The sequence below is a fragment of the Terrapene carolina genome, unplaced genomic scaffold, assembly GCF_002925995.2.
Source record: "Terrapene carolina triunguis isolate 2854851 unplaced genomic scaffold, T_m_triunguis-2.0 Scaffold89, whole genome shotgun sequence".
Taxonomy (NCBI): domain Eukaryota; kingdom Metazoa; phylum Chordata; order Testudines; family Emydidae; genus Terrapene; species Terrapene triunguis.
The window spans coordinates 17,841,522-17,856,471 of NW_020664440.1; the positions used below are offsets into that span (position 1 = coordinate 17,841,522).

Genomic DNA, 14,950 nt, shown 5'->3' on the forward strand with positions numbered 1-14,950 from the left:
AATTCGGCGGGAGGTCCTTCGCTCCGAGCGGGAGTGAGGGACCGTCCGCCGAATAGCTGGATGTGCTGCCCCTCTCCAGAGGGGCCGCCCCAAGCACCTGCTTGGCAAGCTGGTGCCTGGAGCCGGCCCTGGCAATAGCCAGGCCTCCTCTCTGCCCCCTAGAGGTGACTTGTGCCCTAGGGCAGGGGTGAGCAAACTTTTTGGCCTGAGGGCCGCATTGGGTTTTAGAAATTGTATAGAGGGCCAGTTAGGGGAGGCTGTGCCTCCCCAAACAGCCAGGCGTGGCCCAGCCCCCGTCCCCTATCTGACCCCCCCCGCCTCCCCGCCCCCGACCGCCCCCCCGGCCCCCGCCCCATCCCCTCCCCGTGCTGTCTGTCCCCTGACCGCCCCTGGACCCCCGCCCCTAACTGCCCCCGCCGCCCCATCCAACCCCCCCTCCTTCCTGCCTGCCCCCCCCCGGGACTCCTGCCCCATCCAACCACCCCTTCGCCCTGTCCCCTGACTGCCCCCGGAACCCCCGCCCCTGACTGCCCCCACCCCTATCCACACCCCCGGCCCCTGACCACCCCCTGTCCTCTATCCAACCCCCCTCCACCATCCCCTGCCCCCTTACAGCGCTGCCTGGAGCACCGCTGGCTGGCGGGCTGGCTGCACCAGGACAGGCAGCCATGCAGCACAGAGCACCGGGTCAGGCTGGGCTCTGCAGCTGCGCTACCCCAGGAGCTCGCAGCCCCACCGCCCAGAGCATTGTGTCGGCGGCGGAGCAAGCGAGCTGAGGCTACGGAGGAGGGGGAACAGCAGGGGAGGGGCCGGGGGTGAGCCTCCCGGGCCAGGAGCTCAGGGGCCGAGCAGAACGGTCCTGCGGGCCAGATGTGGCCCACAGGCCGTAGTTTGCCCACCTCTGCCCTAGGGTGTGTTAGCAGGGACTTCACTTGTGGTTGGCCCTTGAATGAACAGCACAAGGAGGGAGAGGCTCCTTGTACTTGTGACTGACCCCTGTGAAAGAGCACTACCTCTAGTACCCAAAGGGCAGCCTCTCCGCTTCAAGCCCTAACTTCACACATGACTCTCACTGGAGTCACTGGCTCAGCCTTTAAAAGAGCACCAACTGCATGTCAGCACAAAAAGAACAATGGAGAATCCAGGCTAGGGTCACTCACTCTCCCCACCCTCACTCACTCGCTCATTTTCCCCAGGCTGGCTCAGGGGGTTGGGATGTGGGAGGGGGTGGAGGCTCTGGGGTGGGGCCAGAAATAAGGGGTTCAGTGTGCGGAAGGGGGCTCTGGGCTGAGGCAGTGGGTTGGGATGCAGGAGGAGGTGAGGGCTCCGGCTGGGGGTGCAGGTTCTAGGGTGGGGCTGGGGATGAGGGGTTCAGAAGGTGGGAGGGAATCAGGGCTGGGGCAGGAGGTTGGGGTGTGGGGGTGTGAGGGCTCCAGGCTGGGGGTGCAGGCTCTGGGGGTTTGGGGTGTAGGAGGATGCTCTGGACTGGGACCGAGGGGTTCGGAGGGCGGGAGGGGGATCAGGGCTGGGGCAGGGGGTTGAGGCATGGGAGGAGGTCAGGGGTGCAGGATCCGGGCAGCGCTTATCTGAAGCAGTTCCTGAAAGCAGCGACATGTCCCCCATCCATGGTGGGGCCAGGGATGAGGGGCTTGGGGTTCAGGAGGGGGCTCCGGGCTGGGGCTGAGGGGTTCAGAGAATGGGAGGGGGCTCTGGGCTCAGGCAGTGGGTTGGGATGCGGGGTTGGGGTGAGGGCTCTGGCTGGGGGTGCAGGCTCTGGGGTGGGGCTGGGGATGAGGGGTTGGGGCGTAGGAGGATGCTCTGAGCTACGTGGAGGCGCAGCCAGGCAGCTGGAGTGGGGACATGCTGCTGCTTCTGGGAACTGCGCAGAGCCACAGCAGGCAGGGAGCCTGCCTTAGCCCTGCTGTGCCACCGACTGGACTTTTAACGGCCCGGTCAGTAGTGCTGACAGGAGCCACCAGGGTCCCTTTTTGACTGGATGTTCCAGTCGAAAACCGAACACCTGGCAACCCTAATTCGAGGCACAGCTCCCAGTATGCTCCAAAGTAAATCTCTGCCTTGACACGTGGGCTTCATCTGCACTAGAACTTCTCTACACTAAGGCAGTAGGTGTCTAGTTATTTACCGTCCCAGCCAACACAAATCCATATACCTCCTGCTTTTCTTTAACTGACAGTGCGTAGCGCAGATGCACACTTTGGACCCTTGGGGGCACTGGATGGGCATCCAACACTGATAATAAAAGTACCAGACATCTTATTACTTAGGCCTGGTCTACACTACGACTTTAATTCGGATTTAGCTGCGTTAATCCGAATTAACCCTTCACCCGTCCACACTACAGAGCCAGTTAATTCGAATTAAAGGGCACTTAAAATCGATTTCTGTACTCCACCTAGACGAGCGGAGTAGCGCCTAAATCGATTTTGTTAATTCGAATTAGGGTTAGTGTGGCCGCACACCACCGAATTACTGTGTTTAAATTAATGGGGTAGTGTGGCCGCACACCACCGAATTAATGTGGTTAAAAACCGAATTAAGGTGCTTAGTGTGGCCGCGCACAATCGAATTTATACAACCTGTTTCCCAAATTCGAATTATCTAAATTCGGATTAATCCCGTAGTGTAGACATACCCTTAGTGTGAAAAGGGCTTTGGCAGGGTTCTGCGCATTGGGCACAGATGACATATGTTCCTTATAAGAGGATTTAGATTTCAAAGTGTGTTGAAAAGAAATCACTCTCCCAGTCTATTAGGTTGGTTCCAGGGTGCATGCCATTCAGGGAAGCCTGCTGTGCTTCCAGCCATACTGTAGGTGGAGACTTGAGATGGGAACTTCAGTTCTCAAAACGTTGATAACTGCATCAGGGTGATCAACTGTCACCGAGACTAAATTATTTTAATTTTAAACAATGTATCTGAAAATCACACACTGCCCCTTTTTTGTTGTCTCTCTGCACCAAATTTGCAAGACACCTTTGGAATTAAAACCAAGAAGAACATGGTATACTCTCTCCTCCTGCTCAGAAATTAATGTACAAATTCTTGCTGCTGTCAGCATGTGATCACAAGACAGAGAATGCCCTCCCTGACTGTGATCCGTACCAACTTTGTCCAAACTCGTTAGGAAAATTCCTTTTAACAAAAAGACCTCATTACATCGTCGGTAAAGTTTAATTTCTGTTTTAACTGTCATTTAAGTACCTTTAAATGCCTTTAAATCTATGGCGTGGAATTAGCTAATTACTATTTTTCATTAGCCCTCGGGTAACCCCAGTGATGTGAGCTGAAAAGTAAAATTATAAAGGGGAGGTAGACAAAGCTGGATTCTCAGTGTGACAGGGAAAAAGTTGTAAAAGATCAAGGAAGAAGGCTCAGGCTTATTAGAAATGGATTTTCTACTCTGCTCAAAATCTTATCAAGTGCTGAGTCCTAGCTTTTTACTCATTATAAGTGTTGAATTAGTTGTGTCTTATGAGCCTTACATTGAAATGAATGCCCTCTTTATAATCAAGCACTTGGCCATTATCTGTCACAATTGCATAGATTGAAATGTAGTTTAAAAACAGTGGGACACTAATTAAGTCTTGGACAGTGGTTGGACTGGTCTAGAGATATAGCTAAAATAAACATCCTCTGCCATGGCTGGTATGAGACAATACCTTGCTGACAGGGTCAGGCAGTGTTCAGCGTATTCAATCTTCAGGACGTTTTGGGCTTTTTCTGTCACTGGGCGGCTGACCTAGAAACAAATGACGCATAAATGAAGGACGTAGTGATTTAAACCATCTATGGTTAGCACATGGTAAAACTCTTGATGCACAGGGATCTGTGAAACTCCAATAGTTGGAGTGTTAACCATCAAAGTCTAGTACTCATGATGTTCTCAGAGGCTAGTGGGGACAAGGTAGTGGGCAGCTCAGCACAATGTGACAGTGGGGTGCAGGGTCAGTTGGGCTGATCCTGGTGGGATTTTTGGTCCATATTATTGCCAATTTGGGGTGTGTTCCATGTATAGATACTATGGTGATGTCTTGGATATAGAGACAGGTATAGCCAGAGTTTGTGTTTGGCCCATTATAAAGATAGGGGACAAAATTTGTGTTCAGATTTAGATTTAAAAAACCCCAAACTTAGGGGGTGTTCAGGTCTGGTGTCCTGTTACCCCTGACAAGTCCCCAGTCTGGGCCTTCTTTCCTTTCAGCTGTGGCACCTTCTCACAACTGTTTCCCTAGATGAACATCCTGATCTCATTCCATCTCAAGTACAGAACCCACACCCAACTCCCAGCGTGATTCCAAACTCGGCCTCCAATATGCCAGGTGGAATACAGAAAACAGAGGGAATCTCTAACTAAACATTTCAGCCTTGGTGTAGCAGGGTGGTCTGTCCCATCAGCTGAAGGGGATGGACGTGAAAGCTCCCAGAGAAGGGAATGACATGAGTGTGAATTTTTAGGTGCTAAAACCCTGGTTAGTATATTGTAGGGAACAATCACTGGTTGGGAACAGGGAGAGGGAAAAGGACTAGATGGGATGTCTTTTCCCTCTTTAGCTTCTGTGAAAAGTCATGATTGGTTAGTAACTTTGAGTTTGGTTTGCTTTATTCATCACCAGCCCAAATGAGGCAGTCATGCTAATCTGCAACCTTTTACATATTCTTTTATTTGTGTACTTTATATTTTCCTCTTTAATTCCTGGAATAGGCAAGGGACTCATTAGATAAAATGCCCTTTTTCCTTTCAGTCAACTGGAAAGGAGACATAAACCGGCAAAGCCAATAAGCCCCAAATAAACTTTAATGCCAGGTTGTCGTCTGAACTAAGCATTACCCTCATGCCGGACACAGCCAAGGTGTTCTTCAGTCGGTATTTGCCATCCTTCTGGGGATACGTGTACAGCAGAATATCATTCATCTATGTGACGAGAAAGACAAAATCAATAATTTGCAATATGTCTTGCAAGCTTAACCATTATTCTTGGGTGGGAGGGATGCCCAGAGCCAGCAGTGACTTAAGAATTGCATGAATTGTTACTAAAGACAGGCGTGAGCCACGAAGTTCAGATCCAGATCCAAACTTCTACAAAGCTCAGGAGTGTTTGGATTTTGGTTCAGGCACATTTCGACTGTTGTTAATTACTAAGTGCTCGGTGTAGGTGGAATGGCTGTTTGTGTTAAGGGAAAGGCTACAGATGGTCTGAATGCACCATCTCAGCACATACACATCCCGGCTAACCCCTTTCGAACCTGCGGCTCTGGAGCTCTTGCCATTGCACATACACATTAGTATTCAGAACTTGGAGAAATTTTGGCCTCCACCATCAGAGAAATCTTGAGAGACTGGGTGCAAGAGGCTCGGGTAGGGTGACCAGACAGCAAGTGTGAAAAATTGGGATGGGGGGGGCGGGGAGGGGTAATAGGTGCCTATATAAGAAAAAAACCCCAAAATCAGGACTGTCCCTATAAAATTGGGACATCTGGTCGCCCTAGGCTCGGGAAAGACAATGGAGATGCCATCCCCTAGTATTGAAAATGTTATCCTTCACACTGAGCTGTGAACAACCTTGCATTATCTCCCCAATGAAAATGCCAATGCAATGTGATTAGGGCTGGGCCTTGGCATGTACAGACACCACAGAATCAGATGGTCTTCCATTCTCTGCATCCCTTCAGTGAAAACAGAGTGAAATGTGGGTATAAGTTGCAATGATCTTGGGGAAGGTGCCAGGAACCCTACTGTGATATTTTCCAAGGCCCTAGTGTGGTCTGACTTAACCCTACAAGCATTATCTTCAACAGACCACCATATCACTGAGTGCTTGTGCTGCATCTGATATACACCAAAGGGCTGAGAGAGCTCTTTTCCATTTATGAGAAAAATCCATCTGCTACTTAAAGTCCCATCTTCTTGCCTGTAACTTGTTTGTTTATAAAATAGCTTCATACAAAAAGGGACAAATTCATCCCTGGTGTAACTCTGCTGGGCTCAATGGATCTAGATTTGACCCCCTTCCTGATCACGAGGATGTCATTGGCACTGGACATCATGAGAAGTTGAGTTGCCACCTGGTCATTTCCTTTGCTGGGCCCTAAATGTTTTTCTGTCCTCCTCTGCTTCCCCCAATGCCCTTGTCTGAAAAAATGGAACCTTTGGGACCCTCTGAATGTTTTCTTAGAAGGTCGTGGTTCAGCTTGCTTGCAGAGACGGAACAGTTTCTAGTGGCTAGAGAAGGGAGACTTGGAGTTAGGACTCGCAGGGTGAAATCCTGGCTACACTGAAGTCAATGGCAAAGCTCCCATTGACTTCAAAGGAGTCAGGAGTTCACCTGTGGGTTCTGTTCTTGGTGCTGCCACTGTCTGACTTTGGGCAAGTCTGTGCCTCAGTTACCCATCTTTAAAATGGGGGTGCCTACTTCCCAGTGGTTAGGCTTAATTCATTAGTATTTGTAAAGCTCTTTGAGATCCTCAGACAAAAAGTATTATTATTACATTGAAACTATAACTCTGAGAAGGAAGAAAAGTCTCAAGCTGTAATCTCTCTATTCTGAAGTGAAGTGTTTACTCCTCTAATGGCATAACAATAGAATTTCCATAGAACTTGGTGACAAATGGCTTGTCATGGAGTTTTTATACCATTTACTTATTGCTTCATAAATTACCATCGGTGCTAACATTAATCTAATCAGCGCAGTGACACCTGCACTATACTGATCATATTATAATTCTCAGTTTAACCAGGGCTGTGCTAGCTACAGAGAGGAATTCATCACAGCCTATTGGAAATTGGGGATCAGAGTGGTTAAGGGAGGTAAACCTATCATAAACTGTTCATTGAAAAGCAGCTGGAATAAACTATTGTTTGCTTGATCTCACTGGAGGGATGAGCTTTTTAACTGAAGTTAGTATCAGCTGGGATGGCAGCAATTGCTAAAAAAAAAGAAAGAAAGACTTGTTTTTTTTATTATCATCTGAAAATGACCTCCATTCTCTTCTGTTTACTTTCACGTCCACCTGGAGATTCTGCCAGAGAGTTGGGGGTGAAAGTGTCCCTTGAATTTTCAAAGGTTACTGGATTACAGAAGAAAGCAGTCCCCTCCTTTGCCAGTTAACAGTGCCACATACTTCGGGGTCATTCCAAACCACAGAAAAGGCAGCGAATGAAGGGGACTAAATCACACAGACACAAAAATCTCATAAAAAACATAGGATCTTCCTAGCATGCACTGCTGTGCCTCATTGGCTGCAAACCCTGTTTATTTTATTTATAAAAAAAATATTTAAAAAAACCAACCCAAGTGCATACTGTTGCCATGGCAGCTCTGATTAGTATCCCAAGATTTTATGAATCATTGATGATGGCTTTGTTTTGTAATTGCCCACTGGAGGTGGAGTTTGTTTTTCCTTCTGTTTTGCCATGCTGCCTACAGAGGAGAGATGTGTCTCCAATCTCTTATCAGGTCCCACTAGCAATGACTCCTTGCAATGAAATTAGGATGAATATTTCATTGTTTGCCAGGAGAGGGATGCTATGTAAAAGAGGCACAGGGGCACTGCCCTGCCTGCTGTTTTCCCTGGCTGTCTACACTAGAGAATTGAATTGCGGGTAAATGAATTGGTTGGCTAATACTAGTCTTAGTACCAGCAGTCCAGTGGTCCATAGTAGCCGGGGTATTTCAGTTGTAGCATTGCCTTTTGTCCCAGATTTGTGTTCTTCTGCACCATTGCAGTTGCGCTGCCCATTGGGTACCTATCCCTGCACAGCTTCTCGAAGTAGTGGCTTCTGAAAGGTAATGAAAGACCTTCTGGCAGCCTTCAGGAATCCCAGGGGAATTGTGGCAGAGGAGATCAAACTGCTCCAATCCCTTGGAAAATCCTGGCTGCTGACCCCATTTCCTAGGCCTTTTCTCGAAATGTAGGCCAGAATGAATGTGCTCAGCTCTCACTCCTTGCTTGGTTTCCAGAAACTCCAGCCACATGTTTGATTGTCCTAAGGATTTTACAGTATTTTTCCTCTATGGGCCCTATATTGCTTCCACTTACGTGAATGGTAAAACTCCTATTGACTTGATTTCTACTGAAATTTTGAAAAACAGTTGTTGGGCGTCTGAGGCAAGGAGGTGGAGGCCCTTCTGGCAGTGCCTGTGAAGAGCCAGAGACCAAGACTAGCAGCTGATGGAGTTTTTGTTATAATAGTGAGGCACCATGTGCCCCAGCATAGCCAGCTTCATGCAGTACCTGAGGGTGATAGTCACCAGGTGGAGCACTACTTTTGGGTCCTGACGACAACTGCATATTGGTGGAGTAAGTTGTTCTCAAGACTTGGGATGAACAGAAGTAACTATATAAACTGAAGGAGAGCTAGCCTCAATACTGCAGTGCCAGACCACAAGGACAAAAACTTCCAGGAAAAAAAAGAGTCCTGTGCAAATTAGCTGCCTTGGATAGTTACTAGTCAGTTGGGCACCAGTTTGGGATCAGGAATTCCACAGTGAATGCAACTGTCATGGAGGTCTGCATGGCAATACATACTGTATTGTAGGGGTGTGAGATTAAGGAGAGTCAGTGCCAGAGATCACTGAGGGATTTAAATGTCTGGGGTTCTTGAACTGCACAGGAGATATTGATGGAACCAGTATTTCTATTCTGTGCCCCTCAATACATATACACACTCCATGAATACATTCCCTGCTCTAACTCTTCTCCCTCGGTTCCTTTCATCACAGTCCCTTCTAAGTATGATGTGAACCTAATAACATTAGAGTTCACATTGAATTTCCAAACCTATGATGTTCAAGTGGATTCAAAATTAGGCCAAAAAAGTTCACCCACCCCTAATACTAACTACATCCAGTGCATTTATTCTCCAGAAACTTCTGCCACACATTTGATTGTCCTAAGTTTGTTCTCTAAGAGCCCTATACTGCTCCCAATTAAGTCAATGATAAAACTCCTATTAACTTCAAGGGTGCCGGATTGAGCCTGAAGTTGGGATGGCATTGCACTTCTCAGAATCCTGCTAAACTCCAGCCTGGTTGTCTGGAGTGTTGAACAAAATCTCCCAGTCAATGGCAGCTTCCCCCGCCTCACGTCCAACACAAGCAGCTTTTATAGAGAAATTCTTGGAAGTGTGAGATAAGAGATAGTGTCTGAGTCGAAGAGTCCTGTAGTCAGGGGGGGCGATTAGGAGGCCTGCCAGCTTCAGCAGCCCATTCTGTGCTCTCTGCAAAGAGGCTCCAACATCCGTGTAAACAGAGACTGGACTCAGGAAACGGGCGCCCAGCAAAACACACCAAACATCCTGCCAGGAAACACCAGATTCAACAATACCATCGGCCTACACAAGACAGCCAGCTCAGTAGCCTTGCAATACACACAACAGATATTCATCAACTTATGCGGGTTTACACACCTGCATAAAATACATGCATGTACATGCCACACACGTGCTTATACACACACGCAGAACCGCACATTACAGACCTATGCCCCACATGTGAACACAAATACACACAACACCAAGACTTACACAAAGCGTGGTTGCAAACACATGAGGCATGGCACACATACACACACACACCATTTTAACAGCATGTTCTAACCACAGCTTGAGTTTGATTTATTTCTAGGGTAAATTGGGGGATAAAATCCCTTCTCAAGCTTTTGCTCAAGCATGTGCTTTCTGGGCGAGGTTCTCCAAAGCACTCAGCTTTGGCCTAACTTGATGTCAATGGGAGCAGAATTAGGCCTCTCCTGAGCACTTCTGAAATCCAATCCTTTCTTCAGATTTTTTTTTTTAAGGTCTATTCAGGCACATTTACTTATTTCATCCAAACAAAACCGAAGCAAAACCCAATCACACGTATCCCATTTGAAGGCACTTTTTTGGCATAGCAATTGACACATGAGGGACCATAAAAAATCCACAAAGGATCTGAAAATTATGTTTTGCAAAATATGACAGGCCAAATCCTGGTCCCCCTGGAGTTTTGCCAGCGACTTCAATAGGATTAGGATATCACCCTTAGAATATTTGTCAGGGTTTTGAATGAATGATGATTTTAAAATCTAGGCTTTCCCCTCCTTTGGGAGAGTATTAAGTTATTTTTTCTAGTACAGTTAGAAGTCAAATCCAGAGGATTCCAAAGCTAGAATAGCAGGGGCTACTGGAGGTCAGAATTGAGATGGACCCCTGAGCCAGGGCCTCAGGACTGGTATTTCAGGGTCCTGCAGGTCAAGGATGAAGTGCATTGGCAGAGCCAAGTGTAATATGGATACACGTCCAGTGCTGGTGGTTGGATGGGATGCTGCAGGCCAGGATTGCTTGCATTGGCAGAGATGTACGGTATGAGTTCAGGGCTCATGGGAGGTGTGCTATATATCAAGAATGAGATAAGTGCCAGAGCTGTGCAGCAGTTTCCTTGCTGGTTTAACAGGACAAATAGTCCAGTAAGCACACCCCCTGAGTGATTGTAGCATGACCGATTCTGCAGTATTACTGGGGACAGGGAGATAATGCAAACACATTCAGAGTTTAAAATGAGAGTTATTTTATTTTGCAATCATTTCTCCCTTTTTCATGGGCTACAACAGTGGTTCTCACCTATTTACCATCGTGGGCTGCATATGCAGCTCTCTATGTGTTATTTGGGCTGCAATCACACGGTATATATACTACCTGTATGGCCCTGAGGATGTCACATGGGCCACAGCTATGTGCTGACTGGGCTGCCAGTGGCCCATGGGCCACAGGTTGAGAACCACTGGGCTACACTTAATGTAATATCTCCATCTGCCAAGGGATTATTTCACTCCCTGCAGCTGACACTCAGCTTTGAGCAGCAGAATCTTTAGGTGAAGCGTGATGTTGTTCCTCAACTGGTAGTTGCCACCACAAAGCCCCCTAATAATAAATTTACACTTATTTCAGTGCTTCGTTCATTTTGGTAGTATTTTCTGCCTCTGTGACTTTCAAGCTGAGGATAAGCTTTCAAGTATATTTTATTTGAAACTTGGCTCAGTTTACCTTTTTCCCCGAAGTTTAAATTATTCTCCTATCCCTGTTTATTACTTAAACTAGATTTTCTCTCTATCTGATTCCTGCTCCTCCTGTTTGGTCCTGTAGTTCAGCCATAATAGTAATGGCCACAGATTCTGATGTCCCTATGGTGGAATTATGACCATATGAACATCATGGCATTCTGCTCAAATTCTGTCCACAATTCCAAAATCCACCCACAGCACCAAAACAGTTGGCTATTTCTGCTAAAATAATCAGCAGTAAAACAATTAACAATATCAACATTCACACTGGCATAGGTAGGTTTCAGAGTTAACCACCATAGAGCTGGATGGGTCACTCTCTTAAGGTCAAATCTTGGTCCAGTTGAAATCAATGGCAATTTTGCCACAGGCTTAAAACTGGTTATGGTTTGAGCAGTAGAGCTATTGTTTCAGATTGTCCAGGAAGATTCAATAAAAGAGCATTGCAGTGATATCACATCATGAAGATTTTGGCTAGACCCATTACTTTCAATACATCAAAGTTTGAGTTTTGCAGAAATCAATGAGGCCATCAAAGAAGCATATGGGCAGCATGGTGTCCCACACAAAATCAATCAAGCCTCTCATGATGAAGCAGGCAGAGAAGCTGAGCAATGAGCAAGGAAGCTTTTTCACATAACTATGAAATAATAATCAGAAGAGGAAATATGAAGAATCCATGGCAAAGCGTGTGACTTTGGTATAAGTATTCTCTCATTTTCATATTTGCCCCCGGGTAAATTTCCCTGTTCAAGATTTAGAAAATCTGCAGAAAATACAGTATTCTAAGCATTTATCCCATGACTTTAAATTAAAGTTTGCAACACAGTATTGTAATAACACTACTCAGTATTTCTATGGCACATTTCCTTTGAGGATCTCAAAGAACTTTTCAATCATCAATAAATTAAGCATCACAATCCCTTAGAAAGCAAGTAAGTATCATTATCCCCAGGGTATAGAGGGGGTAAATCAGATGCAGAAAGGCAAAATTATTTGCCTATAGTTATGGAGTGAACTAGCTGCAGAGCGGAGAATGGAACCCAGAAGTCTTGATCCCCAGATCTCTGCTCTAGCCATTAGTCAATACTGTCTAATACAAAAGAAAATCATGAATGTTAAAAAAACCACCACAACAAAAAACACATTAGAAAAGACGTTGGGGCAGCAATTCCTCTAGCCAAGTGTGAAGAGATGCTATGTTTCCAGAAGAAAGAATGTGCCACAGACAACAAATATAATAACTAGATACCATACACTCATGCACAAATGGGGAACTGGGACTAGAACTCACATCCTTGAGCTCCAGAAACAAGGCTCTATTTCTTGAGCCAAAATAATTTTTTTTTTAAGCTCTTGCTAGTAGTGGCTTCCTTATCCTCTCTGTTGGTCAGACACTAGGGACCAAATTTTCAAAAGAGCTCAGGGGCAGATTTTCAAGTTCTCCATTCCCCCAATTAGAGTCTGGTTTTCAGCACCCAGCCTGTCACAGGGTGATTAGCCCTTTAAGGGGAGATGGGTCCAGCTCCACCTATGACACCCTTAGCTCACCTTCCTTGGTGGAGAAAATGAGCAGTCATGGGGCAGACAGATCATGTAGCTAAGTCCGGCCTTCTGGTGTGGAGATAAGACAGAAACTTGTGGAGAAAAAGGAGACTCTAAGTAGGAAAGCCTGAGAGTCACTGCTTGGTAGAGAGCAGAGAGGGTCTCAGAGGAGCCCAGGAGGGCCTGAGGGGTGAGAGCAAAGCCCAAAGAGTAGGTTGAAGAGTGTCTGAAGTTCCCCAGAGTGAAGACAGAGTGACCCACAGGCAGGAGGGGCTGTGCCCAGATTGGGGCTGGGGGTGGAAGACTTTTGTGTGTGTGTTTTGGACTTGGATACCCTGAAAGGGGTGAACTTTTTTCTTTAATGACTTAGCTGGAAGGTCAAGTCACTGGAGCAACCAAACCAGGCTGGAAGGTTGGGAGATTCAACCTGAGGAGAAACTGAATTAATTGTTAGCCCAAAGTCAGAGCCACTTTCATTGTGCTGAGATCTTCTGAAATTCTGGTGCCAGTTGTAGGTGCTGAACCCTTCTGAAAATTATATCCTAGAAGTCAACATCTCTCACTCATTGACACATGCCAATACGTTATGTCACCAGTGCTATTTAAATTACCTGGCAGCCCCAATGTACACAAGCTCAGCTGTAGTTCAGGGCCATATTCAGTCTCCTTTGTAGTCATGGAAACCCATGATATGATATGAGAAAGGCAACAAACCAATGAAATATCCTTACCAAGAACAAATGCCGAGGATGCCTGTTTTTCCCAGACACTTTCATCAGTGTTCCCTCTTTCAGAAACTCCTAAGGGAGGAAACAGGGGCATCAGTATCATTATTGTGAACACCGAACATCCCTCAAAGTGAACGGAGGGCATTCAATGCTTTTGCCTTTCCTGGAGGAGATTCTAACACTCCTGTCTCTGCTAGCCTGATCCTCCTCAGGACAATAAGGTCTATTCATTATTCAGATCAGTCCTATCTGTCCTCGGTCAGCCAAATGTCAGTGTTGCTCCTTTTTACCATTTACTTTCATACCAGTCCTATACATTTGTCAGGGACAGGGCAGTTTCTTGCTTACTTCGCTTCCCCACTATCAGCTGTGTTCATACAGAAATGACTCTGTCAAGGGTAGTGGAGTCAACATTTAACGGACTCCGAGAAAAGGACATTCAACTTTTAAATATCCCCTACAATGAGAATGAACCAACAAACACCAGGTGAGCATGGGCTGCAAGAGTATTAGAATCACAGCATATATGCACACACACATAGACATATAGTCTATCTCTCTCCTTATATAATTATTATTATTTATACAGCACCACAGATACATATGGCCCTTCTCACATCGGTCAAGACAATGGACTAGATTTTGATCTCAGTAACTTGAGAGTAGATCTAGAGTAACTCCGTTGAAGTCAATGGAATTAATATAGATTTACACTGCTGCAAATGAGATCAGAATCTGATCTAGTGTTCCCTTCCAGAATAATTTACAATTGAAGGGCCCAATCCTGCAAATATCATGCGTTAGGGATGGTAAAATCAGGCCCCAAGTTAAAACATTACCTAGCATGGTAGATGAGGGTTGCAATGGTGAGATTCTGCGGTTCCTTAGGTTAGTAGTGTGAACATTTTGAGAGTTACATAAAGTTTTTGTTTTAAGATGTTGTGATACTGAAGGGAAGTTTCATGTTTGTAGGGCTCAAGAAATGAAGATTAAGCCGAGGGATGGGGGGAGGGGAGCTGAACTGTGCGGGCTTGAAAGTGAGGACAAGCAACTTAAATCTGATGTGGAAGACAAGGCAAAACTAGTGAAGAGATATTTAGGTACTGTGTGTGTCTGTCTGTCTGTCTGTCAGAAGTGTCTGTATCACATACATACAGACAATTTCTGTATCACTTATAAATTATATATTACATGAAAAATACCTCTGGGGAATGGGAAGAATAACAATAATGAAAACAAGTCATTTCCCCTCATTCCAAGCTCTTCACCCAGCCAAATACAACTGCAAAGCTCTGAGGCCAACAGTCTGTACTTGCCAGCACTTGAGAACTTTAAACATGGACATTATGGGGAAAACGATAGCGACTCTAATGAAATACACTGTGCCGGTGAGCTTTGGGGACAGTTACAGTGGGAAACTGATTGCTACTCTGCTTAGAAAATAGGGGCTGCTCTGTCACTCCTAACAAGAGACACTTGGCATGTCTGTCTTCGTGCTGGCAGAGTGAAGGCCTTTTACATAAACCAGGGCTTCAACTCTTATCGGACTGGCCCAGTAAACAACACCTGTAGACATGAGGTCTGAAATCTCGCCATCCACACAGACAGAAATAAAGCTG

The 14,950-nt window shown here is 46.1% G+C and overlaps 1 protein-coding gene across 1 annotated transcript in view; it reads right to left on the reverse strand.

The window, feature by feature from the left end:
* Window positions 1–14,950, reverse strand: part of FGD5 (FYVE, RhoGEF and PH domain containing 5) — a 150,500-nt gene that overhangs the window by 19,317 nt on the left and 116,233 nt on the right. Inside the window, exons 13-15 of the mRNA XM_026650261.2 lie at window positions 13,335–13,403; window positions 4,850–4,933; window positions 3,681–3,760 (exon numbers count right to left, since the gene is read on the reverse strand). Of these exons, the coding sequence (XP_026506046.1) occupies window positions 3,681–3,760; window positions 4,850–4,933; window positions 13,335–13,403 (233 nt within the window). The remainder of the gene's footprint in view (window positions 1–3,680; window positions 3,761–4,849; window positions 4,934–13,334; window positions 13,404–14,950) is intronic.